This window comes from Schistocerca serialis, chromosome 1 (genome assembly GCF_023864345.2).
Source record: "Schistocerca serialis cubense isolate TAMUIC-IGC-003099 chromosome 1, iqSchSeri2.2, whole genome shotgun sequence".
In the NCBI taxonomy this organism is placed as follows: domain Eukaryota; kingdom Metazoa; phylum Arthropoda; class Insecta; order Orthoptera; family Acrididae; genus Schistocerca; species Schistocerca serialis.
Genome location: NC_064638.1, coordinates 945,481,666 through 945,496,763, shown reverse-complemented (window position 1 = coordinate 945,496,763; position 15,098 = coordinate 945,481,666). Strand labels below are relative to the sequence as shown.

The window sequence follows — 15,098 nt, the reverse complement described above, 5'->3', positions numbered from 1 at the left end:
TGCTCGTGACTCCGAGCACAATAGATATTGCAAAATTTTGGGCAACAGTAGTGTAACTTAATAATTCTTTATCTTGTTTGTTTCTAGTGGTAATTACCACATATTTGCTTCGGACTGAATTAAAAGATGATGACCAAAAGCAAACAATAGATCTCAATCTGAAACATAGGTGATTAGTTAATTGTCTACTAATGGGCATTATATGTAGTATACACAGCAGTGAAAGAGCACAAGGAAATTTACAAAAATCAATTCCTGAGGGTGAAGAGTGCAGTCAGAACACAGGAATAGACAGACACTGAGAGGTGGGGAAAAAAATTAAAAGTATGTCACACCAAACTAACAGAATGCTGAAGATAACTGAAATGATAATTATGATCATTAGAGTTGTGCCTTTTAATAATACTCTGAATGACACTGTATGCCAATAGTAGCATCATGAGTATATTAAAATGTTTATGAAAAACTTTTATACCATCATTTCTACATGGGTGATGATTTATTAAAAAAAAGAAGAAGAAAATGATGACTTGAGATTGTGTTTCATATTCATGTTACCAGCAATGCAAAATTGCTAGTGATCTTAACTTAGAAGGAAGCTAACAATTGGGATTAACTGTCACTAAAACTCATGTAAATTGTCATGTACATACTTCAGTCAGTCTTGCCCTTATAGCACTTTCTTTTTCCAACTGAAGTCTTAAAATTTCCTTCTGTTTTGGAGTTAGTTCTGGTTCTTTCAGTTTTCCTTCTCTCCTTTTCTTTTCCTCTAGTTCACGTCGCAACTGCAGCTCTTCTAACTGTTCCTTATATGAATAAGCCTTGCTTTCTCTCTTCATATTCTTTATATTTAGATCGTCATCTGCATCTTTTCTGCAACAGTATAACAAATTACACATAGCTGATAAATTCAATTCTTCCATTTTTGATAGAGAATGTCATTCTAATCACACAAAACTTCCAACAGAGAGACAAAAGTTTCAAGGACATTTCATTTCAGGTACTCTGGAGCCTTGACGTGCAGAAAATGGTTAGTGGTGCACGTTAAGTCTCTATAATTGAACATAAGGTATTATTGCTGAACTTCGATCAATAAAGATATAGACACTGCTTTGTGTGTCACACCAATGAATGAATGAATGAATGAGTGAATGAATGGATTCAGACTGGAAGTAACCACTTCTCTAATGCAATTAACTCCTACATTTTCAATTAGTCCCTCTTTAATTGTCCAATAATATCTTTCTGCTTTCTACTCTGCGTGCCACAAATGTTCTCGCCATATTTCTACTTTGCTTATATATAATGTCTTATGAGTTTTAGGTCCCTAGTAAATGACTTATATCATAAGAAGGGACACAAATACTTTCTACAAGAACTTTAAGGCTGGTTCATCTTTTTTTACTTCACACAAGATTAATAAGTATACAAAACAACTACTGTGAGAATATTTCATTGGATATGTGGAGAGAATCTCACCAATGAGGCAATATTTTAACGTAAAAAGGGTTCAAGCCATCTATAATGAGAAAAGAAATGCTGCTTCCATTTTACTAAATAAATCTTGTCACAACCCAACCAACAGCCACAGGACAAATACTGCCACAAGACAGTAGTGCTGTCCCCCTCCTTGGTAACTGATCATCATTAATACTATCACACCCACCCATAACTAAGAATCAAGCTTTTATGATTTGTTACAATATTCACAAAAAAAAATTATCAAATAGCTCAAGAATACACAATACCACATAAAGATTTCTTTATTTGCGTAATTTTTTGTTATGCTATACATGGTACCCCTGGAGGAATGGACAACATTCAGGGATATAACAGAAATTGTCATTCAGAGCAAAAAAGTCTAGTAAACGGACCCCAAAATGCACACTGTAAGAGGTATGAGCACTTCATCTTCAATACTGTGACACAAATATGTTCTAATGAAAGCTGTTTGCTTTCCATATTTTGGGAGGAGGTAATGTGGACCAAACAAGAAAACACTGTCTACTGACCATGGGCTCTAAAACATGTATGTTAAGAACTACGAATACTTGTTTAGTAGAAGATATGGGTTTCAAAGCTCATAGCATTAAGATACACACTTTAGAGCCAATGTTTATTAGACATTTGTTTCGTATTTTGGTGCACACTGCCACTTCTCAAAATATGGGAAGCAAAGAGCTTGCAGTAGAAGAGATTTGTTTCACAGTATCTAAGATGATGACATGCTCATACATAGTTCATAAGGTATGCTTTTAGAGCCCATGTGTACCAGGCTTTTTGGTTTGAAAGATTGATCCTATCATATCTGTGAATATTGACCATTCCTCCTGGGACAGAATGTATATTAGCATTATTACTTAAAATGTTCTGTTATTATAAGTCAATTTAATGATACATTTTGATTGTGGGGCCTTATGAAAAAATAAATAAATAAATACACAGAAATCGTAATCTGCACTTACCCAGCAATAACACTTTTATCATAGAGCTCTCCTTCTGGTGTCAGATACGTGAAATATTCATCTTTTGTTACATGCAAGATGTCAGATGAATTGAGATATTCACTAGAAAATTCTATTACAGAAGGTACCATTTCTGCTGGACTCAACCTTGTTACTGTTCTTAGACAATTTTCAAGACTCTGTAAAAATAATAAACATAATTAAAAAACAGAGACAAACTGTGAACAAATTTAACACTTGACACCCAATATAGAACCATACTCACAGGAGATGCAGTATAATCTTGTATCAATAACCTTCTTAATTTATTTTTGTTAAGTAATATAAACTCCTTTGGATCCTGTTTCAAATATTTCAATATCTTCAACCATAACTCTGGTGAATGTGGAACTGTAAAGAACACACACTTTTCAGTTTTATTTGAACAGGGAATGCAGGTACACTGGAAGGTGGACAATTAAAAACAGTTTTTCTCAATTTGAGAGGCTGCATTACACAAACCTATGTGGCAGCCTTTACAGTACTTAGCATGAATACCTACAAGCAACAGAAGCTACAGCCTAGCAACCTGTCTATTGATGGGTGACAAGTAACATGAAACAAGATATGAAATTGCTGAGTAATAAAATCTACTTGAGACAGACATTTCAAATAGATATACTGACAAGTCACATTTGCAACATACTATTCACCACCTTGATACACAAAAATAATGTCTATGCACACCCTGAACTGCTGGCATTCTACATCTTGTTTGTATCAAGTGGTCACTGCAACAAAATCAATAACCAATCTTTGGCAGACTATAATGTGCAGTGACTGAAAACATCAAATTAGTTCATGTTCATACCGGGAGTTTCAGGCATAATTCATTAATCCCAAATACCGTTACAATGTTATGTAAACTAGCACTGCTTAAAATTTCTTTTCCAAAGTTTTAGCATAGGTATATTGGGTTAGCATTTTGTTAATCATAAGTGTAAAGTACGTGAAGATGTAATTTCACTGAAAATACAAGTCACAAAAATATTTAGACTTTATTTTTATGCTGTTCATAATTACAACTATCCTTTTAAGTCACTAGCATATTTTGTTAGTTAGCCATTTGCAATTATTTATTTGCTTGTATTATCCTGTTTATATGTTGAAATATGTTTAGCATTTTTAAAGCAAAATTATCTCCAAATTAAAACTACAGACTGACAAGACAAACAGACTGACAGACTACAGACAGGTGGCAGCAAACACAACTTTAAGTCATCGGTGATTAAATAACAAATTCACCTATAACATCACTCAAGGAAGCCAGAAAAACAAATTGAAATGGAAATCAGCAATTTATGTTTCATTGCAGATCTTTTTCACTCTGTACTGTCACCTTTTATCACTAAAGTTCTGAGTTAACATTCTTATTGAATTGTTGAAAATCCTGTTTCCTCCCAGTCTTTCTTCTGAAGCTCCATACTATTTTACAAAAGTACTAAATAAGTAAGTGTCAGTTCAATTAATGACCGATAAAAAAAAAAATTCTATAGTAGCATTGTCATCAATGAAAATAGTTGACCAGTGTCATATGCAAAAAAATGTGAAGTTTCAGTTTATCAAAAAAACTGTAAATATTCTGTTGATGAAAAATTAGGGGGTGAAACATATGATGGTAGATCCTGACTGACAAAATACAGGAGGCACTGAACAGAGGTCAAGTGCAGGGTCTGATAAAAAGACCTCCTATATCTGATAGATCACTGTGTGACTTGAGATGGGGATACTGATGTGCACGTAGGATCTCATTTCATCCAGCATAGTGCAGCACCTCGATGTGGCATGAACTCAACTTGTCACTGAAGGAGCCCCTGCAGAAATACCGAACCATGCTGCTTCTACAGCTGTCCATAATTGTGAAAGTGTTGTCAGTGCTGGATTTTGTGCACAAACTGACCTCTTGATTATGTCCTATCAATGTTCAATGGGATTCATGTCAGGTGATCTTGATGGCCAAATCATTCGCTCACTGCACATAACCATTCCCAGTCACTGATGAGTTTAGTTGGACCAGAGGACCCAGCCCATTCCATGTCAACACAGACCACACAATTATGGAGCCACCACCAGCTTGCACAGTGCCTTGCTGACAACTTGGGTCCATGGCTTCGTGGAGTCTACACCACACTTGAACCCTACCATCAGCATTTACCAACTGAAATCGGGACCCATTACGAAAATGTTATCATGCAATGAGACATCCTGCATAATAACACTCATGCACTCACTCACTCACTCACTCACTCACTCACTCACACACACACTATCTCACATGCCATAGACAGTAGAGGAAGAGCAAAGGATGTTATACCTGGGATTAAAACAGAAACAAAACAACAGAGGAGTTAAAAGAAAGGCACAGGGAAATTTGACTGGCTGACCACCACTTACAAAAATATGGGTGAGCCAGTCACCCCGTTAACATGTTAAAAACATCTCCCTAAAATTTTCAGGAACTTGCTGGACAAATCACAAAACTTTTTAGCTCCCACAACATTTACTTGAACATTACTTAAAACAGAGGGCAGATCTGTCAGCAAATCACCCACTGCCCTCTGGTCAGAAAATAAAACACAATCTAATAAAATGTGGTGTACAGTGATCTGCATGTCACAAGCATCACACACTGGATGGTCCTCCTGTGGAGCAAGATGCTGTGTGTCATATGGCTGTGGCCTACCTGAAGACAAGCAAGGGAGGACCTTGTCCCACTGATGTGGCTGGAAGGAGGTACACCACAGCTGCATTGTGGGCTTTATTAGACAGAGCTTACTGTCTGTTACTTTCAGCCACTCATCCTCTCATCAATGCAAGACTCTGTACCTCAACAGTGAGGCAATAGCATGCAGGGGGAAGGAACACCAAACTAACTGAGCATCGCACATGCCTCCTTTGCGGCTACATTTTCATCCTTTGCTGCTACATTTTCATTCTCCACAAGAACCATGTACTCTGGCACCCAGCAAAAAATACCTCCTTCCCCAACCATTGTAGTTGGAGGCAGGCATCCTGGATATTCTGGACTACTTTGTTTCTTGCGTGCAAGCATTGTAGAGAATGAAGTGTTTTCAGAGAATCTGAACAAACAAGGAATTTAGTACTCAAATCACATCTCATCTGGCCCAGTGCCTGCAAGTTCACATATAATTCAAGTTCACATATAATTCCACATCGAAGACAGTAAAGTCTTGAGGCAGTCAGACCTTGTAGACATGATGGGGGGAAACAACAGAGCAACCAACAAAGTCCCCCTGTTTCAACCCGTTCATAATAACAGGTGTAAAGATGGGGTGCTGAGTTGAAATGTCCTTAAGTAATGTATTAAAAACATATGTGGGAGTGCAATCTCTCCTGTACTGTACTAAATCTGAAATTACACTGGGCCTCTACAGTAACCAGTGTGGCAGACAGTTAAAACCTGGATTTGGCATTTTACTCACTCCACATCAAGTGACTCCAGCACATGCCGTACCGCAGATCCCAAATAGCCTCATTGCTCATGGGCAAAAGACATCCCAGAGGTGGATGAGGAACCTGCAGAAAGAAAACTGAAAACCCATCTTCACAGGCCACTCATCTAATCTCTACACTTTTTAGTTTCCACTGGCAAGTCATTGTTGCAACACTGGAGAAGGAACAGAAAACAGCAAAATCGTCCACAGATAAGAAGTACTGTACAGGAACTGTTTATGGCTACACCAAGAGGGTAATACATAAAACACTGCCTGGAGGGACACAACTATCCTGCTCAAAATGATCTGAAACCATGTCACCAAGACAGGGACTAAAAAACAGCTTGATACAGGAAAGATCACATGAAAATGGGAAGATGGCCTCGAATGCCCACTGATGAAAGAGTGTTGTATGCCTTACTTATATCAACGAAAATACCAAGACCATGATATTTACACAGAAAAGCCTGCTGAACAGCCGCCTCTAGCAGGATCACATTGTTGACAGTGGACCGAAATCTCCAGAGGAGGAGGAGGAGGAGGAGGAGGAGGAGGAGATTAGTGGTTAACATCCTGTCAACAATGAGGTCATTAGAGATGGAGCACAAGCTCAGATTAGGGAAGGATGGAGAAGAAAAGTGGCTGTGTCCTTTTGAAGGAACCATCCCAGCATTTGCCTTAAGCGATTTAAAGAAATCACAGAGAACCTAAATAAAGATGGCTGGATGCTGGTTTGAACCACTGTCCTCTTGAATGCGAGTCCAGTGTGCTAACCACTGTGCCGCCCCACTCAATACGAAATCTCCAAAATCCACTCTGAGAGTGGCTAAGGTGTTACCTGGTCTCTAACAGCCAGACCATACAACTGTTAACCATTCACTCAACAGTCTTCCCAACACAGCTCATTAAGACAATACTCTTGTAACTACTGGGACATGTGCGGTCCTTTCCTGGTTTCATAAGGAGAGGGATCAAAACTATCTCTCTCCAATAATTGAGAAAGTGACCCATCTGCCTTATAAAATTAAAACATTCATTCAAGGAAGATTTTTTTTGACACTAAGGACAAATGTCTAAGTATGCAGTAATGGATTTGGTCACAACTGGGTGCAGTATCAGGTGTCTCAGACAGTGCCAATTCCATCTCCTACATAGAGAAAGGAGAGCTTTAGGACTCAGAATTGTGGGATCTGAAGTAAAACTTGCCCCTCTCTACAGTCGCACGGTAGCGGCGAAACATTGGATTCTGGTCGGCATTGGCAGCAGTCTATGCAAAATGCTCTTCTATCATCTGAGCGATGTCTCCAGGCTTTGTTTGGAGACACCTGTTTCAGCACGGCAGTAAATAGTAAAAACTGTGTTTACCAGAAATCCTTCTGATGGCTTCCCATTCTTTTGTGGAACAAGTGAAACAGTTGGTGTTAATTATGTGTTGAGCCTTGGCTCTGCAACGGGAAATGGTCACTGGAATAAAGGCCATCCGTTGCTTCCCACAGGGCTAAGTCTGGAAGGGCAGGAGGGAAGAAAGAGAAGTCTATGGCCGAGGATTATCCAGTAGCAGCCGAGAAATGAGTGGGACTGCCGATATTGAGGATGTAGACATCACGAGGTTCTCCAAGACTTGACCCCTACGGCACGTGTATCTCAAGCACCAGAATACATTATGGCCACCGAGTTCCCCCAGAAAGAGAAATGGTCGAGGGTGTTATTCTGTAAAATCCGTTAGAACCTCAGAGCCTATCGCATCATGCGGAGGTGAGTACAGTGAGTAACAGCGATCCTCCGACACACATGAAGTTTAACTTCAACCGCTTGTAAAACGGTCGCTAGGGGGAGAGCAGAGGAGTGGTGCAGATTGTTGACAAAAAAAGTGACCCCTCCCTTGGCCCTTTCCCAGACAGGTCCTCCTTGTGACAGTGTGTATAGCCTTGCTGTACATGGGCATCAGGTGCTTTAAAATTGGTTTTTGCTGCAAACACAAGCAGTGTTCGGCAAGATGTGTACCACTGACATTCATTCAAGATGAGTGACGAGAAATGTCACAGAGAGGGATGTTGATCATCAGACTGATTGCTTCCTACCTCCATTGGCAGCTGATTCTTTATATTAGATTTTGTGTGTGTGTGTGTGGGGGGGGGGGGGGGGGGGGTTTCTGGAGCCGCAACCGTGAAGGCGGTGGTAGTGGCAGTGGCAGTGCTGGATGGTGGAGCAGTTGGAACCTGTGGAGGAGCAAAGAGCTCCACAATGTTGGCAACCATGGCCTTGTCTGATATTCTGAGAGGAGGTACAGGCTTCAAAGTAACTGCAGCAGCACAAGTGCATTGAAAGCACAGGTACCAGTGCTAACAACAGCAGTCTCCGTTTGTGTAGCAGCATCGGCCTTGTGAACTGGCTGTTTAAGAAAAGGCGCAAAGGAGGTAGCAAACTTCGGGGGCTGCCTGGCCTCACAACATGAGATACACTTTGTTGTTTTGATCTCTTGTATTTTCCCTTCTTCAAGGGAAACACAGCAGTCCCTTCTCTTGACAGGGTGATCCCCAGAGCAGTTTATACACTACTTCTGGGCAGCCTTACCAAGTGGCTTCTCCCTTACAACATACAGTGGTATGCCCAAAGTGCTGATATGCAAAACAGGCCACAGGGTTGGTAAAATAAAGTCGCATGTTGAGGTGAAGGAAACAGGCCTTAACGTGCTCAGGAAGTTTCGTACTGCTGAAAGTCAGTATAAACAAGTCTGATTTCACTAGATCGCCATTTGCCATTTTCATTATGTTTCGCACCTCAACAATGCCTTCCTGGGACCACTCAGCTTTCAATTCTTCCTGGGAATGTCACACAGATCCCTGCAAGTTACAACACCTTAGCTGTAGTTCAAGGTGCCGTGCATTTCACTTTCTACTGCATACTCCTCAAGGCACTGAGCTTTTTGGATGTTCTTCACTCAGGTATTTCTACCAAAAGGGCCCCATTTTGTAAGCATCTGACAGATTTCAGAGTTGCAATGATGACCTCTAAACCTTTTTATACAAGGTGTACAGCTTTGCTTCCGCAGTTTGCCGAAAGGTGGCGACAGCGACAAGTAGCGGTCGAAAGAAACAGGTTGCAGGCATCAGGCAGTTAGCTTGGACCTCGGTCAACATAGCATCATTCAAACATTAGTTGATTTGTGTCTGCCTCATGAAGTTGTTCTTGATTGAAAATGTCAGTTTACGAGCCTAAGTCTCATCATTTGCAGGAGATGTTACTGTTTTGTTTCAATATGAAGTCAACAGCGGCTGAGTCTCATTGAATGCTCTCAAGTACATACAATAAGGATGCTATTAGTGAAAGAACATGTTGCGAGTGGTTCCAACACTTCAAGAATGGTCATTTTAACATCGTAGACAGGCATAGTGGAAGAGAGAATGTTTTTGAAGATGCAGAATTGGATACATTGCTGAGTGAAGACTTGTGTCAAACCCAAGAAGAATTGGCACAATTAGTGGGAGTGACACAGGAAGCCATTTCAAATTATCTCAAGGCTATGGGCATGATTCAGAAAGAAGGAACTTAGGTCCCGGGTGAGCTAAAACCAAGAGATGTTCACAGCGTTTGTGTATTTGTGAACAGTTGCTTCAGTGCCAAAAATGGAAGGGATTTCTGCATCGCATTACATCCGTGGACGAAAAATGGGTTCATTACGATAACCCTAAATGCAAACAATCATGGGGATATCCCAGCCATGCTTCCACTTCGACGGCCAAACCGAATATTCACGGCTCCAAGATTATGCTCTGTGTTTGGTGGGACCAGCTCGGCACCGTGTACTATGAGGTGTTACAACCAAGTGAAACAATCACAAGTGCTCGCTATCGAATGCAATTAATGCGTTTGAGCAGAGCATTGAAAGACAAACAGCCGCAATACAGCGAGAGGCATGATTAAGTGATTTTGCAGCACGACAATGCTCGGCCCCACATAGCAAAAGAGGTCAAAACATACTTGGAAACATTAAAATGGGAAGTCCTACCCCACCCACCATATTCTCCAGACATTGATCCCTCTGACTGTCACCTGTTTAGATCAATGGCACACGGCCTGGATGACCAACATTCCGATCTCATGAAGAAGTCACAAATTGGATTGATTCGTGGATCACTTCAAAATATGAACAATTTTTTTCGACGCAGGATTTGTACACTGCCCGAAAAATGGGAGAAAGTAGTGACCAGCTGAGGAAAATACTTTGAATGATACATGTGAAACTGATTTGTTTCATTAAAGTCTCAAATGATGGGAAAAAACCGGCGGAAGCAAAGTTGTACACCTGGTATATAGAAAAGTGAAACTTTCTCAAAGCTGTCCTCTTTCCATTTAACTATAAGAAGCACATTCTGGCCACCAGCATGTGTTCCATAACCAGAAACTGTAAGACTATGTAATCCCCAAGATAGGAGGTCAGGCAACACAAGCCCTCTTGTTTGATTGGTTGCTGGTATCTACCAGTGGCCCACTATTCATGCTAGAAGGAGGAGCAGTGAATTTCGAGGGTGTCATCTCGGTCTCACGAGTAGCTAGGGAAATAAAAGTCCACCTAGAGGAGCCCCACGTACCTAGGTAAGTCTTATACAACTGAGATTAGGGTGTTTCTACAGATGTTGCCTGCTAACGACTTTTTCACATGCATATTATCAGTGTGCAGCACAGAGGTTGTTTATAGAGGTTTCTACCATTCTTGCTATCTGGGTGGTCAAGATACCCTGGCCCTCTGACACACAATGTTCCAATGCTGTGCTGTACATTTGTCACAGACGCATCCCTAGAGCTTGCGGGGACAGAGGACTGGCAGTACTTACCAGTCCCCAACTCAGGAATCCCAGGACCACCAAGCCTGTACCCAGCACACCAGAGCTTAGTCCCTGGTATTCCAGTCATCTAGGATCTAATCGATATGGTCAAAAGCCCAGCAGAGGCACTGCTGGCAACGTCATGCTGTTAGTAATGGCACTTGCATCGTCTGGCTGTTGCTACAACCCATTTATGCCAAATTTCATTGCACTGTCTTTCTGTAGTGGTTATTTCACGCAGTGCTGCTCGTCTCTTAGCACAGACAACTCTACACAAACACTGTGCCTTTCAGTCATTATGTGAAGGCTGTCAGCCACTGCATTGTCCATGGTGAGAGGTAATGCCTGAAATTTTCACACTCTTGACACTGTGGGTCTTGGAATTCTGAATTCCCTAATAATTTCTGAACTGAAATGTCATATACATCTAGCTCCAACTACCATTCTGTGTTCAAAATCTGCTAGTTCCTGTCATGCTCCCATAATCATGTCAGAAACCTTTCCACATGAATCACCTGAATACAAATGAGCTCCGTCAATGCAATGTCATTTTACACCTTGTATATGCGATACTACTACCATCTGTTTATGTGCATTTCGCTATCTCATTACTTTTATCAACTCAGTGTATATTTGTAATGGTGGTTCTGTGATTACTACTCAGTGCACATGTCACATTCAGTTCAAACTTTGCTAACATGATTCTGTTCATGATAGAAAAACTAAATGCCTTTTAGTATCAAACTTTAGAGCATTAGGTTCTGCATTGATAAGAAAATCTATTGTCTGATCTTGGACTGTAACAACGCCAATCAATGTGGCAGCCTTGGGATTGTCTGACAGGAGTGTAAGAAGAATCCCTCACACACCTCTTTGCATGCACCCAAATAAAATGATAGTTACCCAAGAATTAAATGAGAGAGATTTTGAAACTTGCAAAGCTGTATGTGAAGAAATTCTTCACAACATTCCCTCTGGTGCTGTTTTGATTTCTTCTGATGAAGCCCACTTCCATTTGTCAAGTAATATAAATAAACAAATTTTCTGCTACTGGGCCGCAGAAAACTCAGGAGCTTCACTTATGGCCATGCCACAGCTGTTGTGTGTCAGTTTGTTGTGCCGTTGCTGAATATGGGATGTGGGCTGCGTATTTTTTTCAAAGAGATGATGTAACAATAATGGTTAATCAAATCACTACTGTCACATGAGAGAGACCTTCATTTGACCAAAGTTAAAACAGTTTGTTGGGGACCATGAAGAGTGAGAAGTCCAGTTCCAACAAAATGGAGCCATAGCTTACACTTTTCAGCGTTATCTAGAAATTCTGAGACAGTTGCTTCTTCAAAATCATTTCTTTTCACAACAATACATTGGCTGGCCCCCTACATCTCCCAATTTATCGCCTTGTGGTTTTTTTTTTCTGGGGGGGGGGGGGGGCACTTAAAGGTTCAAGACTACAAACATCACCTGACAACTCTGCCAGCACTTTAGCAGGCAATCACCCAGGAAAAGGCTGCCATTCCACTGGAAATAACTAAAAGAACTATGGATAACTTCTGGAAAATGCTTTGTTAGTGTGTCAACAGTGGAGGATGCCATTTAGTGGACGTAATTTTTAGAACAGACTAATATAAAATGACATTTCTGTATCTTTGTTCAATTGTGACTATATTTTGAAATACGGGAGGTCTTTTTGTCAGATGCTGTATATAGCAAGTATGAAAAATATATCAGCTTTCAAATTTCTTTGCTGCAGCTAACAAACAGTCTTACAACTCACATAGATACTGTTGCTCCCGTGACTCGCACCTGATTGAGGCAAGCAGCATTCTTGATCAATGGCGTGGAATGTGGAATGGGGGCGGGGGGGGGGGGGGGGGGGGATATGAAGAAGATTGGAAAGTATTTGGAAACATTATCTTGGTTTGGAACAAGTAGGTGCACACAGGGGAAGAGTGGGAGACCTAAGTAAAAGGTAGAGTATTTGTGAAGAGTGGAAGTATGGAATGAAGATTGGGGTTTAATGAGATTATTGGTGATGTAACACGTACTCCGATTGTGTAAGGACAGTGAAAGAAATTGGCCATGTCCTTTTCAAAGGAACAAAGTCAGCATTTGCCTTAAATTATTTATGAAAACCAAGGAAGCCTAAATCTGGATAGCTGGGCAAGGGATTTGAACAGCAGGTCTCCCAAATGCCTTAACCACTGTGCTGTCTCAATTGATTGGAAAGTGGATGACTTTATGCAGTACCAAGTGAGAGGTCGAATAGATTCCAGCCATTAAGCTAGACCAAACTATGTGACAAAGGAAATGAGATTAGTTTGGAGGTAACAGAGTGGAAATACTTTGCAGGGTGAGTGAGCAGCTGTGCAATACCAAAAAGCTATACTGCACACCACATAACTTGGCGGGTGGCTGGAGACTTTGCACAGCCGGCAGTTAGTAGTGTTGGAGCAGCCAGACTGTGCGATATCTGCACTCCATTCGGCAGTCGGCTACTGGCAGCTGATGATTAACATTACATTTGCATACAAGAAAGATAACAAGCACAGTAACTTGTGCCTTTGTGGAGAAGAACACATCATCAAACTGTGTGCCTTCAAAATATGGGGTCGTACAAAATGTGTAATGTAAATAACAACACATGGTAACAGCAGGAACAGTGACAACAATAACAGAGAGATTTGCATTGTCTGTCATTTCTGTAAATTGGTGCAAGAAGATATGATGAGCAACTGGGAAAAACTGCGGCACATTGATTTGTCTTTCCCATTCAAATTTGGAAAGTATATTCATCTTGTGATGTCTTGCAAAATAAAATCTGAAAGGAAGAAGAAGAGAAACATTGTGAAAAACATATTTAGTGACACACCATGGACCAGCAGTGGCTCTGGATAATCCTCAAAGAATTTTGATAATGCTCATAAAAGGTTTTGCAATACTTGTGATTACTGGGAAAAACTGTGACACATTTATGAGTATTTCTCTCTCCTTTCCTAACCTGAATATTATGTTCACATTGTGACGACTTGCAAACTGAAGTCACAATTATTTATTGGAGTTGCAGAGTAAATTTCTGCACATATGAAATTTATACCTGTATTTTTTTAAGCGATTTAAGCAAATGTCTAAGCCATCTACATGTATGGTACTTTTTCGGCATGCAGCTGAAAGAATCTTATTTCACAAAATATAAAAAAGGTCTATCTACAGTAAAAATCATTATTTTAAAAAAATAATTTATAATTGTTGTCTATACTTTTCTATTGTACATAGTTATTTCCGTAGACAATATAAAACAAGTTTCCACTAACTGTTTGTTGGGGATAACCTCAGGAAAATCAGAAGCAGAATAATCTGTCCAACACAAATTGTTGAAGAAGATATTAGAATATTCCATCACTGACATATCATGTGGAATTAACAAATAATTACCGTTTCAAAAGCTGAAGACAGCAATCTGTCTAGTATACATACAAAATGAATTTCACATATTTTTATGGCTAGGAGTCAAACTTTAAATAGAGGTTATAACAAAACTGGCTAGTTGTTGAAGATCAAAGAAGAACTTCAAACAATGTCCACACCAAAACTCCATAACGAATAAAAATCTTTTTATCAGCCAAGCAAACCTAGTCTCAAGTTACATAATACAGGCTTAAGTTGTAGGTATATTTTTAAATGCAGTAATACACAGTACTGACACATTTAGCCCATAACATCGTCTTCACCCTCGGTATCTGATTCAAACACATCACAGTCATGAAGTTTAATTATGAAGGATTCAATCCCCGAGTATTTGTTGATTTCCTTTTTAAAAAGTTCTTCCTACAGTGTTTCTGAATGTTTGATGCAGTTTGCCCATGCAGAGATAGTTACATTGTTCACTGCTTCATTTGTTAGTTTTTCAATGTCAGAAAGCTGGAAGTTGCTATTTCTATCTGTGATATGGACGATCACTTGCACCCATACCAGCTCAATAGGATTGTAGTGGCAGTGATATGGTGGTCACTTGATTACTCGGTAACCATTCTGTCTTACAAGTACATCTATTTCATAAGTGCAGTATTTAGGCTTGTACGCACTTAAGAGCATGAGTAACTCTGCCCTTGCCTGTGATGCAGTGTGAGGAATTCCATTAAATGACAATCATGAAATAATTTAGTCCTTCCTGGTGTTTGAAGTAGGAATGTTATCCACTTGTACAGATTGCACGCTTGCATTGTCTATGACAGTAACAGAATTCTTCCCCAGATACAGGAGTAGCTGTTGTGCAAACCGCTGCTTGAAGATAACGTTAAGTCATTTCA

The 15,098-nt window shown here is 40.1% G+C and overlaps 1 protein-coding gene across 1 annotated transcript in view; it reads right to left on the bottom strand.

Moving 5' to 3' along the window:
- The window catches only part of LOC126412568 (eIF-2-alpha kinase activator GCN1), a 255,275-nt gene that overhangs the window by 136,782 nt on the left and 103,395 nt on the right, over positions 1–15,098 (bottom strand). Inside the window, exons 12-14 of the mRNA XM_050082216.1 lie at positions 2,731–2,855; positions 2,466–2,644; positions 654–873 (exon numbers count right to left, since the gene is read on the bottom strand). Of these exons, the coding sequence (XP_049938173.1) occupies positions 654–873; positions 2,466–2,644; positions 2,731–2,855 (524 nt within the window). The remainder of the gene's footprint in view (positions 1–653; positions 874–2,465; positions 2,645–2,730; positions 2,856–15,098) is intronic.